At 39.4% G+C, this 18469-nt stretch overlaps 1 protein-coding gene across 7 annotated transcripts in view; it reads right to left on the bottom strand.

Annotated features, from left to right (window-relative positions):
• Positions 1-5387: 5387 nt before the first annotated feature.
• The window catches only part of LRRC3B (leucine rich repeat containing 3B), a 57289-nt gene continuing 44207 nt past the window's right edge, over positions 5388-18469 (bottom strand). For 6 of the 7 annotated variants that reach the window (XM_058833646.1, XM_058833644.1, XM_058833649.1 and 3 more), the window contains 2 exons: positions 15666-16604; positions 5388-6057 (listed from right to left, as the gene is read on the bottom strand). In XM_058833646.1, the coding sequence (XP_058689629.1) occupies positions 6046-6057; positions 15666-16439 (786 nt within the window). In that variant the 5' untranslated portion in view covers positions 16440-16604 and the 3' untranslated portion in view covers positions 5388-6045. Of the gene's footprint in view, positions 6058-15338; positions 16605-18469 lie in introns of those variants that run through there. The other variant, XM_058833651.1, reaches the window with a different exon arrangement.

Below are 18469 nucleotides of genomic sequence, written 5' to 3'. Positions count from 1 at the left end.
GGCATTAGCCTTGCACAGGGTCACAAGAAACGTGCTGAGGATGGTGCAGTGAAATGCTAAGGAAGACTCACTGTGTGTTTATGCTCTCCCAGCAGAGACAAGGGTGTCTGGAGCTCTGCAGTAACACAAATCGCATACCAAGTCTGCAGCAATGACAGATGTCATTAACAAATCTGTCCAAACTTTGTTTAATAATAGGCAAACTCTTTCCGACCATCTAGTGAAAATCATTGCATTTGGACTGTTTGAAATCCCATTTATTCCATATTTACCAGTCTGTGTTTTCTCCAATTTGACAGGAAACTCTTAAAAGTTGTCTGTGGGCTGGAACAAGATTATATTGAAAAGTGGACAGTGGTGTTGGGGCTGTTTGAGACAGACTTGTAAAATAAGCAGTTGACTGGTAAACCAATGGTCTCTTCTATAAATATCAATAGTAGTGGGATGATGAACACTATTTGTTCTCAAAAGTTGAAAACACTGCATCCATTTAAACAGCAACAGCATTGTTTTAGCTGTCATAAGGCCTCTGGCAAGATAAGTAGGAGAAGTTGACATGTTTTTGTAGCCGACTGACATAATTGGGAGAAAAAAAACGAAGCAAGAATTTTTTCAGTTTCTGCAGTTTGAAAGATCTTGTCTACTAGGTGCTCCCCCTTTTTCTCAGCTATATTCACAAGTCTAAGAAAAGACAGTAACTTTTACTTTTATAACAAGTACATTAAACAAGGGAGAGCAAGTGCAAATGTGCTCGAGGACTTAAGAGTAATGTAAGGTCTTTGATAATTTAAGTCAAAACCAGCTAACTGGAAATCCTTGTGTGAACTTTGGTGTTCTTTAATTGTAGATAAGGATGATCAGGAAAAACACATTGTGTCCCCCTATGTATAAAATTTTGCAACTGTTTTGCTGAATGTCATACCCATCATCAGCAGTGGAACATCTCAGCAGATGCTCCCAACACTGACAGGTCTCAGGTGAGTGAAATAGTTTAGACAGCTGGCTGTACAAGGGGATGACATAAAACACATTTTATTTCAATCGTAAAATTCTGTCACAGAGTATATTTTTTATCCCAGTCTCTCTCAAGGTTTTCTGTTGTTTCCCCAACCCCTTTTCCTAGGATAACTGCAGAAAACAAGACAGGAAGGTTAACTCAGATACTCCATATCATGTAACAAGCCACAGAAGTTTGTCTCTGAGCAAACAAGCCATTCTGTTGTCAGCTACTTTTCAAGAGGTTGCAGATGCACAAATTGATCTTCATACTGAATTTGATGAGCAAAAGTGGAAGCACTTCAGTATGTCACATATTTCTAAAGCCAGACTTTCCCAGCCAGCTGATTAATTCATATCCATTAGGATATGATGTCTGACATGAAGACCTTTAGTTCTAACGAGTAACCAAGAATTTGGATACTCTGAGTCCTTCATCCTCATTCAAGACACTGAAGTAAAGGCAGTTTTCCTCTGGCAATAGTCTTAGAAAACAGGATATAAAAGCAATGTCCTCTCTTTAAAAGTGGTCACTAGGAAGCTACATGTGTTCTAGAGGAGCTCTTTAGGCTTTGTTCTTACAATGCCAGAGCCCCTCTCACTCTGTCTGCAAAAGATACAGAGAGCACATTCCATGTAGAAAACAGCACTCTCAAAACACGAGACTCCTTTTCTAGACACGCTTCCTCCCGTTACGGGAATCACGAGTGGGGAAGACAAACTGTTCTGCAGAGCTTGGATTTGGATATATCTGAAGATTTATAGGCCCTGCTGGGGTGTGTCATTACTCTGCATTGGCACAGAAGACTGAATCTTCACAGATGACTGAAGAGGAAGAAAAAAAGCCAAGTGGAAAGGGAAGAAACACTGGCCACAAACATCCCCACACCTGGGGGGCTGTGTGGGAGATAATCTGGGTGAGCCCCACACCAGTCCCATGCATAGTGGGGAAGGTTCAAGGCCTGGAGGCAGGAGCAGTGCAAACTCTTGCTGATGATCAGGTTGACAACCCACCAAACTGGCTAAGCCACACCTTGCCCTGACCCCAAGTAAAGCCAGAAAAAGTAGCTCCCATCTGCTTGATTCTCACCCCACTGGCAGCAGTATCCCCACAGACCCTCACTCAGCATCTGTGAGCACCAGAGCTCAGCACAAAAAGAGCAGGTCCTGGTCTTGTCTTCACTCTCCAAGGCTGCTCTGCATTTTTGAAATTAAAAAATATTTTTTATTAAAGAAAGATGCTTTTATTTCTAGCTTTTGCCATCTTTCTAAGCAGGCATTTCCAATCTTAGGGTCTTAATTAAGAAGATGTTAAAGGATGCCTTCCTTTATTTAAGAAAAAATTTTAATCACCTTGACTTCCAAAACAATCTGAATAATCCAGCCTTAAGTCTCCTTATTCAGGCCAGATTTATAAACTCAATCAGACTTTTGCTTGAGGCTTTGTAAATTTGGTTTTAAGTATCTGTATACTTAGATCTGCACAGGTCAGTTTGAAACTTCAGTAAATTCAAAGAAATTAAAACCTCTACACCAAATATTCCTTCCATTGTAGCTGACATGAGAGAAGAGATATATTTTGTATTAAGAGTGTCTTCCCCATCAATTTGGTGGCTAAATTACAGATGCTGGGTCAAGAACAGATGAAGAGAATAAAGCTAAAACCTTCTTAATTTTCTTTTACTTTAGATCTATTTGAAAGATCAAGAGCATAGTCTTTCACACTTTCCATGGCTTGATAAAGGATGCATTAAGGATATTTGAATTCTTGCATCTTCATGAAGAACCAAAATTGATATTAAAGACTTTACAATCTCTTTTATCTGAAGTTAATTAGCCACTGAAAAAAAATTATATGCTAGCAGAGTCTATGACAATCTGTCTTAAAAAACCCTTTCCTTTCTCTTATTAAACATCCTCTTATTTGGCTGTGGCAATTCACTACTTTTCTATTTCTCCAATCACTGTAAAATTTTTCAGGACTTCAATTTCAAAATTGAAAAAGAAGAAAGAGGGAAACAATAAAAGTGAACCATCTGTTTTCTAAACGCCTTTCCAATCATGCTCCATAGATTCTTTCCTTCCTGAGCTTCACCCAGGTACATTTGTTTAAAAATTGAAAAATTGTCCTCTATTTCCTCAGGAGTTTCTCAGCCTTTTTTGATATCAACCACCCCAGCAGACTGGGCTCCCATCTAAGAATGATGGGGGTCTTAGAAGAGGCTGGCAACAGACAACAAGGGTTTACATTCATGGTGCTTGAGTACATTTAATGGAATTAAGAGTGATAACAGACCTGAGAAAGTCTCGTTTCCTTGACAATGATAAGGATCTTGGGTAGAGACAGCCACTGTATCTAAAATAAGTTACATAAACCTGCAAAACAAGTTTTTTTTAAAATACAGGATGCCTGCTTGTGAACTATGTATTCATAAATTCCTCATAGAAGCAAGTGACATAACATAATATTGCATTATAAGCAATAACCTTAATAAACCTCTGATTTAAAATATTTTAAATCAAGACAAAGCCCGAGACTGGTATTTTAAAAGTAACTTAATTTTTTTAAAATCTTGTTAGGTGAGAGAGATACCACTAAACTGGGAGGGAGGCATGCTTTCAGTCAACTGAAGAAAAATTTTGCTTTTAGCAAAGTCTGCTTTACTGTCCCTGAAGTATAGCAACAACATTTTCAGTATAGTAATAACTTTGCAACAATAATATTGTACCACGTAATTCCAGGAAAAGGAACAAAAGTTATATTGGCCTTCACAGGCTTTGGGCTAAAACAAAAACAGGTTTGCTCCTACCTTCAACGTGGAAGAGTTCATGTATATGATTCTTGTCCTTCTATGCACTGATGAAAGAATACAATCTTTTCAAAATTCAGTGAAGATCATAATTAAAATTAGATTCTCTTTCTTATCTACAAAGCCTTGAAGCTGTCATAATTTGAGTGCTATTCTTCTTGATCTACTTAGCTCTGACAGCTTAAGTCAATGTTGAATTAAACTTGTGCCAAACCATCCCCTTTGTCAGCATCTTTTTCTCTTAAAGGAATCCCTAGGCACAACTGAAATAGGAGAACCTTAGTAGACTGGCTAAATATTCCCCCAAAATTACCATGGACTTCTTTCCCTCACACTCAGTGAGGATGCTGGCAGTTAAAAATACTTTCTGCAAGAGGACCTTTACTGTGATCAATGAGAACTGCTCCTCTGATTTTAATGGAATTACACTGAACTACTGCAGGTAAGTATCTGACCCTCTACTCTTTTGGATTTCCCCCAGGAGGACATTACAGCAGGGTAGGTGGTGTCCCAGATTAAGAATTTTTAGAAATACGTACAAAGTAGACAGAAGCATACAAGGGATGACTTCATTATATACACTACATCTTCCCTGTGTTTCAAAGGGCACATGCAGCTGGTTTAAAAACCTTTCAGTGGGAAAGCAGAGCACAGAAATTATTTCTGATTCACCTCCTAGAAAGGAAAATACCTTTCCTCTTCAGGCCTTGATGAGGGCTGGGCAGGGAAGAGCCAAGCTGTGGGGTGGCAATGTGGCAGGGGCAGATCAACCCAGCAGCCACCAGAGAGGCTGGAACCTTCCCTCCCCTGCCCCACTCAGTGGGAAACAGCCTCACAGCAGGAGCAGCATCAGCGGAGGGATGCCTTCCAACAACCCAGGTCTCAGGAGCTCCAGCTGTCCAGACAGAAACACTCTGGGAAGCCCAGACAGGACTGGGTAAGTGACCATCAGAAACACAAACACCCTAATACCTCTCTCTCCTAGCTCAGGTTTGCCCCCAGACAGCCTTTCTGGAGCAGAGAGCAGGATCAGTGGTGTTATGGGAGGTGGAAAACAAGTCATGGTGTCAGCAAGGGTTGGGGCAACTGAACAGGGGAGTTCCCTGCATCTTCCCATCCCTCCCCAGCACCTGCCTGAATGAATGCATATCTCCATGCAGATCATTCTCTCCAGGCAGGTGTCCTACCTCAGTTTCTCCCTCCTCTTCCTCCGCTCTCTGCAGACTTCAGGGCTTCTCCCATATACAGATTGCCAAATTTCTGGGTTTTATTGGCTTTTCCAGGTACTTCTGTAACCTCTTGGCTCAAATCAAGTTCTGCCTCATCCACTCCAGCCACTCTTTACTCCCTGGGAGCATAACTTGCAGGTTCTTATCACCCTTCACCTATCTCCTCTGAATGACGTCTTTTCTCCAACAAGAAATGAAGTTTACATGTGGAAATGCACAATGTTTGAGAGACAAGTAGATAGTTTGCCTCTGACAGACACAGAGAACCCCCCTGAGTGTAGCTGCCAGGTGAACAAGGTGTGTTTTGCTCAGCCATGTGCCCTGCAGTCAGGCAGGGATGTACCAAGAACTTGGCTGACTCCTTTCCTGGGGAGTCTCCCAGAGAAAAGCGACATGACAGGCTCTGATATTACATGTAACATACAGTAATTAGGTGATTCTTCATTATGTCAGAAACATGATGGCATTACTGGTAAGTAATGATTTAATTACTCTTTCACTTTTACAGAAGAGGCTCAAGTATTAAACCAGTAAGAGAACAGAAAACAGAACATGAACCACTTATATGAATACTGCAATAGTACATGATTATGGCAAGCACCCTCTGACCCTCTCCCACCCACTCTCCAACAAGCGTACAGAGAGCTTCCCAGGGATATTGTTGCCACCCGGCCTTATCATCTGTATACACAGAAACTCACAAGGTCCAGCACAGAAATTCCTGCTCTCCCACCAGCAAGACCTAGCTGAGTCAAGCATTGCTGCACCCACACAAGTGCACACACAGAAGCATGGGAACAGGAAACTGGAACAGCTGAGGTCCATGTGTCATGAACCACTGTGGTTTTCCACAAAGGATGAGAACAAGTGTTTCAAACCAAGTTCATCAGGAACAGCATCATCAGGCCTGCAGTGAGGGGTGCCATCTGCTCACTCTCCCTGAATTCAGGCGGCCCACACAGCTCAGGCATCTTCTCAGTTTGTGTGGAAAAGCTGGTTCTCCGTTGAGCTCAATCCAGCACCTGCAGCAGAAGGAGCACACTCGTCAGACACCCAACACTGCGCTCACGTAACGTGAGCAGTCGTCACCCATACGCCTCTACCAGCTAAAACTGACTGCCGTACCTAGAGTCATCACCACGCTGTGTCAAAACAAATCTACTGGCAGCACAAGGAAAAGCATCTCAAGACTGATTAAAGACTTGCCTGCAGGATTTTCCAAATGTAAAGCCTATTTAATCACTGCATTTCTGTGTGCTTTCAGGAAAAGCAACTCGGCTTTGAATGACTCACCCTTCTCAGCCCAAACCATTTGTTCTCTGTGCTAAGTATGGCATCTATTTACTCAAGCAGTCAGGGGCCAGGTGTAGAATGTGTGTCAGGTCTCCTCAGGTCCATAATTTTGTACTGTCATATTTTTAATTGAGGTAGTTTCCATGAAAGACCTTTTTTCCACACCCTCAGGACAGCTTGGAAATTCAGAGCTCGTTCCTCCCAAAACAATCACCTCCACAGTGGTGCTCACAGAGAGAACACAATGCTGCAGAAACAAAAATAATTGTGGAAAAATACTGGAACACAAGCATTTAAACAATAGTGGAGGGTATTTTCCAGAAGCCTGCTGACTCCAGCGATTTTGCTATAAAGTAACTTTGTGGGTGATGCTGCCTGAACTGTGACCCATTATGGAAGCTAATAACATGCAGTCAACCCTCTTAAATACTTTTTTCTTCACTCTAAAAGCCTGTCCTCATGCACACATACTTAAGAGGTTCCAGAGGTATATGTAGAGCCAAATACAAAAAATCACTACATGCTTTTGTCATATAAACAATAAAAAAATAAGGTAATTGTCACGGCTATCTGCCACCAGGATATGGAAAGGACAGTTCCTCATTGCCACACTAGAAGCCTGAGGGTGCACCACTGCAGAGCTGTGTGATATCATTAGATATTAGATCCAAATTAACCCTTTTGAAATTACAAAAGCACATGCCATTATGATGGCTTAGTTCACCCTGAATCAATAACACATTTATTGCAGAAATGCTGATCCCACTGATTGAAGTATCAAAACTTCTGTCTCACATACAGTCCAAAGTACATTCCTGAACTTGTGAAGAAAATTTGCTAAAAAGAAAGCATAATTTCAAGTTCAGCCAGGAATTTTGGTACATTACAGGGTGACAACCAAAGAGAAAGATGGATTTTTTTTAAATTTTCCAAACTATTTTCAGCATTGCAATTTGCATATACTGTCATGAAACTATGGTTTCAAGGTTGCCACAGCTTTTGAAAAGAAAAATATGTACTTCAGAGCTTACTGTTAGAAGCAATACCTTTGTACCTTACCCAGCTCTCCTAAACAGATTGTCCTTTTCTACTTCAGAACTTCAGAACAGAGTCAGTAAATTTCACTTTGCTCATTTCTTGATTAGCCCTTTTTTAAAAAAAGCTTGTGCATACATTTCTCATTTACTTTGTAAAAATCCCTAATATATTAATCAGTTCATGAATCTTGCAAAAGACATGAGGAAAGAACAAATCTCTGCTGGCCCATGAGTACACTTCCCAGTGAGGTTTACCATTAATAGCAATCAGAAATAATTTCTGATAAGTGAAAACAAGCTTGCTTGAAAATTCAGTCTGAAGAGCCATGAAGTTTATTCAAACACAAATGTAAACAAAAGACTAAAGACAGGGAAAAATATTCTAGTCTGAGTACAGCTGCAATTGGTTAGACACCCTTGTCCTGAAAATCAAACAGGCTGTGCTGGTGTTTTTCAGTTTATAGTACTGGAAAGTTGGATGTACCAAAACTAACTTGGATAATTCTGAAGGAAAGCAAGCTCCCTATGATTTTAAAGGACAAAGTCTCTGGGATCCTGACCTGTGATGTATCTGCTACTGGTGGTAAGCAGGTCCCTTCAAGAGGGAGAGGGTTCACAGATCTCATTCCAACAGCAGTTTCCCTCCTTTTAGAAGTGGCCTAAACCAACACAGCTGGCAGTGCTGAGGTAAGACTCTGAACAAACTGCTGTCAGGGTGGCATTTCCCAGACACGGCGCTCCCCAAAGCCCTTGTCCCTAAGGACTAGGCCAGGAAAGGGACAGTGGGTTTTGTGTCGTGTAACCAGACCCACAGCTTCTGAAATAGACTAGTGAAAAGGTGTGCTGGTCGTCCCATACACAGTCACATGAGGAACATAAAATCCAGCATCTACTTGAGAACCTGAAATCTCTCTAGCATTACCTAAATTCAACAACTCCTTTCCTTTACCACTATAAATTTAATTAACAGGGTATAGAGATATTGTCTAAAGGGCTTATTTGTTGCAGTCACAGGTTTTTTTCAGACAATGTGCTACATTTCAGTATTCTCTGTGGCTAAGAACTCCATTTATAAGAGACTTTGCTGAAAGTGAATGTTAATCTGGCTTAGGCACAGAAATAAAAAATTGGTAAACCATGAAATGCAGCATTGAGCACAAAGCTAATCCTCAAAGGAAGAAAAAAAGCATAGGTTTTGATATGTTTTTTTTTTTAATTTTTTTTTTGTCCCGCTTTGATGTTTGAAGGCAACCTGAAAGTTCTGGGGTCTGTTTTTCCTTCCCATTTTTATCCTTGCTTTTATTCATTAAAAACTTCCAAAGCATATTTGAAAGAGCATGATTTTATAACCACACCTATGTAAAGAAAACATGTATTTTTCCAATATATACCTAAAGGTTTTTTTAGAGATGTGCAGACAGGCATAGAAACAGACTTCAGTGCAGACAAGGTTTAGCTAATATGTTCAACTTCCATCTCCATTTAAATATAAGTAGTGTCAGCTAATGCACTACCAGTGTTAGGGCAGATGTGTTTAAACAGACCTATATTTTTCCAAATTAAAATGGAGCTATGAAGAATTCAAGAGATCACAAACTTTTTCATTATAAGGCAGTGACTACTAATTGTGAAAGATGAAGATACCTAAACATGTAACAGCTCAACACACGGACTTTTTGTTTGGTTGGTTTCTTTGCTTATTTGAGTTTTGTTGCTGCTGTTAAGTGTTTTTGTTGTGCTGGTTTGGTTTTGGTTTTTTTTTTCCCCCCTCAATGTCCAGTTTACTCTGCCATTAACAGGCTATGGAGATTGCTGCTTTGTTATGAAATCTGCTTGCAGACTGCCCCACCGAAGCACTAGGATGCTCATAATGTGCTTTTAAAACCTCAAAACAGCATTAAGAATAATAAAGATGATTGATTTCCAAAAAACTTAACTGCTTCTCAAGTTTCCTTGCAGTAAGGAAATTCTAAAACCATCTAATTTTTCATTTTGGCATTTCTTTTGGAATTAGCAGCTGTATTCAGACACACAGCCATCTAAAAGAATCTCCTCCAAGGGCCATAACTATCTCCTAGGAGAAAAACACAGCCAAACACACTTGTAATGCCAAGAACCTACTCATTTACAAGTGCAGAAGAGGAGAACTGATCCAGGAACATGAGCTGCACTTGCACTCTGGTTTTCACAAACACGGCTGTTCCTTGTGAGCTAGAAGGCATTATATCATCCACCTAAATATCTCGCTCTCTAGGAAGTTGTAATGCTGTCTGAGCCAGCTGGAAAACAAAAGGCTGTTCACAAAGGTCTGTAATAGCATGATATGGTAGCCAATGGTTGTGACTAAGGATCTCAGAAAGAGGATGAGCTGTACCTCATTTTCTTCCGCATTCTGTGTAGCTGGTACTGGGATCAGGGAGCATTGTGAAAGGCTAAGGATGGAGGTGTACTTGGCTTAAATGCAGCATGAATCATAGCTTTGAAGCAACAAAGCAACCCTCTTAATGATTAAATAGGGCAAATGAACGCATCCAAAGGAGATCCTGTTCTATCTGCACGCATGTGTATGTACAGCTAACTGACACAGTCATGCACACAACCAACCACAGGGAAATATGAGTGAACTTGAGAGATGTATGGATGCCCTGCATGTGTACATACTCCTGGATGCACCGGCATGCAGAAAACACCTCTTTCACATACTGCTATGGCATGGCACGTATATGCTGTGTCTGATGCTTATCGGTGGGTTTTGCTCCTCAGACTGGCTTGAGAAAAACAAAACCAAAGCTTCCAGGCATTTCCCTGTCATAAGTGGCACTGTTGAAGTACTTACACTTTCAAGAAGTCATCACACCAGTTTTCACTTGAAGAAACAACAATGAAGGGATTTCTTAGTGAAAAACAAGTGCTTTAAATGAAGTGTTTTAATGAAGAACCTGCAGAGAAATTCCCATCTTTTCTAGATGGGCCACCAGTTGAGCTGTAAGAGTAGCATCAATTTGCCTTGATACGTCAAGCAAGGCCTGAATTAATTTTTCTACAGATCCCCAGTGGAAAGCTCTCATTCCTTTAGTTAACACAATCTTGGCACAACTCAGCACGGAGTGCTCGAACCTTGTCCAGCAGTTAGTGCTGCAATTTGCAGTGAGAAGACACCAACATTGAAGTGGGATTTTGCTTTCCCTGGACTTCATTCCCAGCCCATGCATGGGAAATTTCCTTGTCTGCACTACGAATACTCTCTCCTGCCTCTCAGGGAGGTAGCTTGATTTGCCTCCCACTGGACATATGAGAGCATTGGTGCCATACAAATCAAGCCCACTTTCCCTTCCTCAACAAACACCCACAGCAGCATCTCTGAGAGTAAGAGAAGCACAAACCTGTGAGCCTTTCCTAGGGAAACCATCCCTGCTTCCTGGGATGAGCAGGGATTTCCTTGTTGAGAATTGTATCTATAGTGTTAGTGTTAGTGTTGTTAACTGCTAACAACCTTGACTTCCAAGAATTTGTGGAGTCCTACATTTGATATGTTTTCTTCTCTACAGTAACCTGTACTTCATTTAAATGCATTCTCTCTACAAAAATGTTTTGAAACCCCCCCGCATCCATTGCTGGATATTGTCTAACCAGACTCCTCTGTTGCAAGAAACAGAGATCAGAACTTCTGAATTTTCCTTTTGTTTACTACTCCAGCTATTACAATGAGTTCTAATGGTATCTCACCTCCATGACTGGGGATGCTAGATGATTCTTCCTATGGAAACAACTTCATATCCTTGATTATCTTATTATCTTTCTCTACATATTCAATATTTCAGAAGTAAGTTCATTTTTCTTGAAGACAAGGAGAACCTGAACTGAAATGCAATGCTCCAGATGTGTGTTCAAGAAAGATTTTATTCAGTGGTTTATCATGCCCTTCCACCATGCTGCTTGATTATTTCCCTCCTAGTAATTTCTGGTGTTTGTCATTGAAGAGCTTCACACTGTGCCTCCAAGATGTTTTTTCCATTTGATTACAGCCAATTTAGAGAATATCCTCATGTTCAGATGTGCCATCTGCAGTACTTTGTAATTATTCACACCAAATCCAACCTTCTTTATATCATCATCTGCCAACTTAGAAATGTGAGAACCTTCTGTATTTCTTCACAGTTAGCTGTAGGCTGGACTGCCCTCCATAACTGTTTATAACCCACAAATGTTATTGGCTCATTATCAACTCCCTTCTCCACATCACCCAGGAATAAACTGTTCAGCACTGCTCCCATTTGGATTTCTGTTGGACACCTCAGAAATTTCAGTAACCATTCTCCTTCAAGTCAACAGATGATTTCTTCATACTTTTGTTTCTTTTAACCAGTAACTAATTGACAGGTGAGTTTTTTCCCTTCTCAAATGCTAGCCTGGTTTCTTTCAAAACATTTGCCCTATCTATTCATTAACACCCATTAACTCTTGGCTCTTGCTAAAGGTAGACTCCTCTTTATAACTTGCTTAGGAAAAAAATGTTTCCATTTATTTTGCTGATACTATGGCTTTACATGTAACCTCACCAGAATTTATATCCTCCTATATGTTCCTTCTTAGGATTTCCCTCCTAAAGTTTAAAGATTGCTTTTAAAACAGATCTCATTTATTCTTGTTTAGCTTGTTTAACCTGCTTAGCTCTTTTTCCAGGTGTGGAAGTAGAGTGACATCCTTTTAAAAATTGATTTAGATTCACTCCAAGATGCCACTGCACATCTAAACATGCTGCAAGACTCCATGACACCTTCAAGTGTTTAAGCCTCCAGCTGTTCCTTTTACTTTCCTTTTTTGGCTTTCTAATGCTTATGATTTTTCCCTTTCAAAGGGAATTTCAAGGGAAAAGAAATGTGGTAGATTTTCTGCCCGGCATCTATTTAGTAAACAAAAATTCTATTATCTTCTTTTCTTCCTGGGAAGACCAGAACATGGATCACCGTATTTTTTGTTCATACTCAACCCCCGAAGTTTATGGCAATTTCAGTGCAAAATCTTGCTACCAAAGATTTATGAATATAAATTTATATATTATATATTTATATATTTATATAATATATATTTTTATATATTTATATATTATATATTTATATTTTATATATATTATATTATATATATTTATATATTATATATTTATAAATAAATAATATAAATTTTACTGTACATTGACAGTAAAAATATCTGTACCTAATAGTGTACCAAACTGAGAATAAAAGAAACACATAAAGCCTGAGCCTTAATACACACAGACCAAATGCACTGCCACAGATCTAACTCACAGAACGTAACACTAGAAAATTAGCAGAGAAAAATCACCATTAGTTTAAAGAAAAAAATAATATTGAGAGAGTTATCCTTTACCATTTAGAAACAAAAATATGGATGTTTTCTGTAAGAAAATTAGGGTAGAGAAATTAATCACATTTAAGCTATTAAGCACTAGCTCTATTTTTCATGAAGCATTTTAATAGAAAAAAAAAATCACTGTGTTATGTATATCTCTTATTTTCCATCATATGCTATGAGTATCCTGTGAAAAAGAAAATATCCATTTCCTCTTATCTGTATTTACATGCTAAGGTATCACAGATAAAAATACACCAAATCACCCATTTCTCAGCAAAACTGCTTTTGTAAATGAAGTAACTCCTTGAAGTGTTTAATTTTTATCAAAGTCTAAAATTTTGTGCCATTGACTTCAAAGGGAAGCACATAGGCTTTTCTAGAGTCAGTAGTTTTGGAAAGAAAGGTGTGAAGCATACACAGTAAAAACAAGCATCTTCTTATCCTCTTGGAACCATCCCTCCAAAGCATTTCTACAGAGTAATGCTTAACTTGGTTTAAATTTGTTTGAGTCACAATTTAAAGTAGGAAAGCCAGAAGTTCATCTGGGGAAAACTTATACTAGAGCCTGTCTCATGGATCCAGTAATAAAGAAAAAATCCCTAAAGATAACTTATTTATATTTTTCTTAGTTTTGGGAAGAGGGGATATTTTTGAAAATGCGGCTTGAAATTAAATTTTTAAAACCTACCAAATGTTTTTAAAGTGTTTTAAGACTGGCCAGAATTTCTTAAATGTTGTTTAAATAATTTTGTCCAAATTTTGTGGAGAAATTCCTTCATTCAGCTGTGAATAAACAAGACCAAATTCTTGATTGTTAGTACCTACAGCTTGGACCAATATTTTAGCTAGTTCCCCCCTGCTTTTTCCCACAGTAGCATATTAGCTGGGATCCTAAATATTGCTTGGGGAACACAGTGATAGAGATGAGACCAATTTTATTCTGAAGGAAATTTTAGAAAAATTAGGGAAATTACATCAGGAAGTAATTTTGCTCAGCCTACACAGAGACACTACATGTCCTGTTCAATAGAGTTTATTACATTGCCAGTACAGTGAAACATTTTATCTGCTCTCTTCAGACTTACATGTGTATTTAGTCCCACTGCTTTTGGGTCCTGCAGGACGCCACACAGAGCTTGGGGGGCTGGGGTAGACAGAGCTTGGAAACAGGAAAGTATAAAATGCTAACTAAGGAGGAAATGTAATCAACAAGCGCCTCTCCTTAGAAATTAAAATTTTTACTTAAGGGAGTTGGTGGCAGGGACAGAAATATCAAACAGTGGGTATTTTATGGACAGACTGCATCTTTTACAAGTATTAATATTCTCTTAATTTGCCAAAAACTGCTCATGAAGATATGCAAACAGCTAACTAGGTCACAAGGACTCACCCTACAAAGATGACAAAAAAGTGCAAAGATGACATAAAAAGTTGATTCTATGTCATTTAAAATATTTTTTCCTTTTTTTCCTGTTCTCTCACTTGCTTTGAAACAAATTTTAGCTATTATTTTAACAGTGTTCTGAATAATCTAAGATAAACAAGCTTTTGCTCTCATAACAGAACTGTAACAGAAATAATGGATAAACTAATGGGAGAGATTACTCTAGAAGGGTTTTAAGCTGACCTTTAACACTTATTCTTGCAAAGCAGTGTTTTATGTATTTTTTTAATCCACTTCTGTAATACATATTCCAACGCCAGTTAGACTGGATCTATAGGAATCCAGAGACAAGCATCATTTTACTATGCTAATAAAGGACAAAAAGAATACATCCTTGTGGATTTGCTCCCTTTGAAAATTTTATCTATGAAAAGAGAAAAACACTGTGTTTTTAAAGACAGCAGAGATTTAAAATATTCATTTCATATGCAAGGCTGAGTTTAACTGCATGTGGACTTTTTATTTTCCCAAACATTTAGCCACAAAATCATATAAAAAAATACATATATCCTAACACACAATAGAATATGCCTAGCCTATATATTCATTTATTTCCTTCAGTTTTTTAAAAGGCTGCTCACTAAAAAATAGAAGTCACATTTACTTATGAACGAATATACAGCTTAAACCCACCACTTTTTTTTTTTTTTTTTTAATTATCACTAGTGGTATTCTAGTCTTGACCAGCATACTAAGCTTGCTGTTGCCTTCTCCTGTACTCCCCAGGGCTGAGGTCACCTGCCTGAAGCTCATACAAGGCAGTAAGTGGGTGTAAGATGAAAAAAACCACATGCCCCTGGCTTACCTCTCTTCGACATCCTGAGGTGCAGCTCCTCCAGGTCGCCTGCTCCCCAGCACTGCCAAAATGCCCTCCAAGAGGTTAAGCCAGCATCAGTCCCTTGCACTCAGAGACAGGGCACTCTGCTCTGCCCGCACCGTGCCACTTTCCCACTGTGGCAGGCAGCCCACAAAATGGGCTACCATCCACCAGCTGCTCACCTTGCACCCATGGGTGAGATGTGCCCTTTGGGGACTCTCCAGTCCTGGACCCCTCACAGCCCACTTCATCAGCGCTCCTCTCTTCTATCTTACGAGTACTGAACCAGCCAAGAGCGCTCAGGCACTGGACAGGTTTCTGATCAATAAATTACTCTGCTTTACATGGTTCAAATTTAAGCTTTTATTTGGTTTTTAAATTAAAAAAATAAATTTCGTTATTAAATAGTGGAATGGGTCTAAACTAATGTTTACATATTAGTTCACTTGCTTTAGGATACCACCAGAGAAATAATTGAAGTTAACCACCCAGACAAAACTTTCTGTTAGAAAGCTCAACAGTGGTGTTATTCAGTTAAACAGGAAAAAAAAAAAGCCCCAAAAGTCTTAATGTTTACAATGAACGTTAGAAGTAAACCTCTGGTTTCAGCATCATCCAGCTCTAGCTTCCATCACAAAGGCAGTCATTGTATTCAGAATACTATACCACAGTGCTAATGTCATCGGCTTCATCTGGTTTCTTTTGCCTGCTTGGCAGGGATTTCAAGTACTCAAGGTGCCTCCTTGCGTCCTCCTGGTTCTGTCGGACGTAATAAACCACGTAGGAGATCACCATGGTGAACCAGCCAAACATGGTGACCAGCATGGCGTAGTCAGTAGTCTTTTTAGGGAGGTTGCAGAGGTCGGCATCGTTGGCAGCGTTGAGGAAGGGTCTCCCGGCGTGCTCGTCCAGCACAGAAGTCTTGCAGATGACGTTGTTGGCCGTCTCGTGGTTGGAGGCCATGCTCCGCAGCACCTGCTGCAGCGTGCAGTCACAGTGCCAGGGGTTGTTGGCAATTCTGGCCCTGGCCTTCAGGTTGTTGAAAGCGTTTTTGTGCACGCTTTTAATCCGGTTGTCGGACAAATCCAGAGTCTGCAAGGTTTCTGCCACCCCTTTAAAGGCATGTTCATCTATAAACTCAATCCCGTTTTTTGATAAATTGAGGACTCTCAATTGGTGCAAGTCCTTAAAAATTTCATTGGGGATAGATGTTATCTGATTGGAGTCCAAATAAAGTAAGACTGTTTCTGGAGGAAGATCTCTGGGTATTTCCTTGAGGTTTGCATTGCTACAGCTGACATTCAGACCTCCAGAGTGGGAACAGAGGCAGCCTTTTGGGCACATACTGGCAGAATGAAAGCACAGTATCATGAGGACAAAACTTTGTAAGAGCAGACACATGGAGAGGGAACGAGTTAACCACAGGTCTACCAAATGCATGCTGGGCTGTCAGCATAATCACACGACCATTTCTCATTCAGCCAACAGGGTGGGAAAAGGATCGGCAAAGCTGAAACGTGGCTTCATTTTCTTCGGCAGGACTAGTAAAAACTGGTTAGTAACACGTGGGCTTCCTCATGGTCAATACGCTTCTTAGAAGCATGCCTACAGAGAAGAAGGAAAAAAAGTTCTTTATACCATGAATTCCAATCCTAACTATCTTTTCAATAAAAAAATAGAAATAAAAAGATGTTAAAGTGAAATGCCACACTAAATAAATGATCTATTATCTTAGGTAATTCCTATTAGCATTAATCTGAGTTTAGTGCATAAATCCCCAGGACATTTTTAAGAGGACAGACTACACTTACTACAAATTGCATGAGTTCGGTCTTTAATACTTACTAGAGAAGGCATTTGTTTGCTTTTATCACAGATTCTTGTAAAACACCTATAAAACTAAATTGCATTTTCCCTTGCTGAAGTAGAAGATGCAATGACAGAAGCTAAGACTTGTATCTCCAGCAACAGTGACAGGTCAAGTGAGGAATTTGTGGTGGTTAATGTGAACTTATCTCAAAATAATTTATGCTATTTTAAGTCCAAATCAAAGTATGCCAGCAAGGAAATATTTTTACTATATCAAAGAACAAAAATCAGGTAAAGCAAATGCTGTTGCAAGACACCACCATCACCCACCATCTCCTTGTTCTTCTCCCCCTCCTTCTCTTTTGCTTTAGAATGCTGGATTTCTGGTACCTCCCAGCATTTTGTGAGACCCACAGACATAATTTCTGCTTCCATTTTTTTTTGGAAAATTTTCTTTTCATGTAAAAAAAAGAAATGTAACAATTGCCAAAAACTCATATAACCCACCCTCCAAAACAAATAAAACTCACAAAACCTACATACAAGCCAAACATTAAAATATCTTATTCACGGCATGTAATTTCCTAATAGGACATATGAAAAATACTGCTTTTGCTTCTTCCCCCTCAAGCTGGCTTTAAAATAGCAAACATCCAGAAGCTTTTCCATTTTCCCCTTTAATTGGAACACAAATACAGAAGTCTGAAATGCTGACCTATATGGTTTCAAAGACAACCCTTCCCCCCCCCACCCCTATTATGGTAAACTATGAATTTCTAACAACAGGTCCATTTGTTTTCATGTACATGCTCTCTGTCTTTGTTGCAGCTCGGATATGTGTAGCCTTCAGGTTGTATTTACATATAAATGAATTATGTTTTTTTCTAAATCCACACTGTAGCCCACTGAACAAGAAAATCCCTGCATGGAGGATATGTGTGATTTTACATGAAAAAGAAGAAATTGCACTGCAATCACTTTCTTGCTTGCAGAACTGACATACCAACTGCAGTTGCTGACACATTGCAGTAATACGGATCAGATGTGTCAAGCATAATTTCACCATTTTCAATAATTCCAAACTCATAATTCAAGTTCTATTTAACCCTTTTTGCTGAGGCTCAGTATGCCTGTAACCCCACAGGAAAAGAAAAAAAACCAAACCAACACAGCATGTACATTACTTGTGATTATTCCACGGCTTGGGAATGGCAAAAGCTCAGCACACTCTCACTGCAACTACTGGACAGAGTAGTGTATCACCACTGATCTTCAATTTACCTATTGTTCAAACCAGTGATTGCCTAAGAACCTAAACAGAAAGGTTACACTTGGATTCCATAAAACTTCTACTTTAAAATTAAAAAGAAATCTAACTGTTAGCAATGAGAAATTGTGAAGTTAACCCTGGAAACATGAGACTGTTCAGAAGGGAACTAAGAAGAGCATGAAAGGCTCCCTTTGAGGAGAGAGAGGGGAGGTAGCACTTCCTGAGTCAATGAAATCCTTTATGACCACTGTGGAAAAAACAGGATTTATATGAAAGAACCCTACTGCGGTGGGTGCATCCTTCCCTATTCTCCCTTTGGCTCTTTGGTCACTGCAGTGCCTGCTCTTCAGACCAGACAGAAATCTGTTACTGAAGGAGATAAGCTCCAGAA

Source organism: Poecile atricapillus, chromosome 2 (assembly GCF_030490865.1).
Source record: "Poecile atricapillus isolate bPoeAtr1 chromosome 2, bPoeAtr1.hap1, whole genome shotgun sequence".
In the NCBI taxonomy this organism is placed as follows: Eukaryota; Metazoa; Chordata; class Aves; order Passeriformes; family Paridae; genus Poecile; species Poecile atricapillus.
This window is presented reverse-complemented; position numbering and strand designations above follow the sequence as displayed.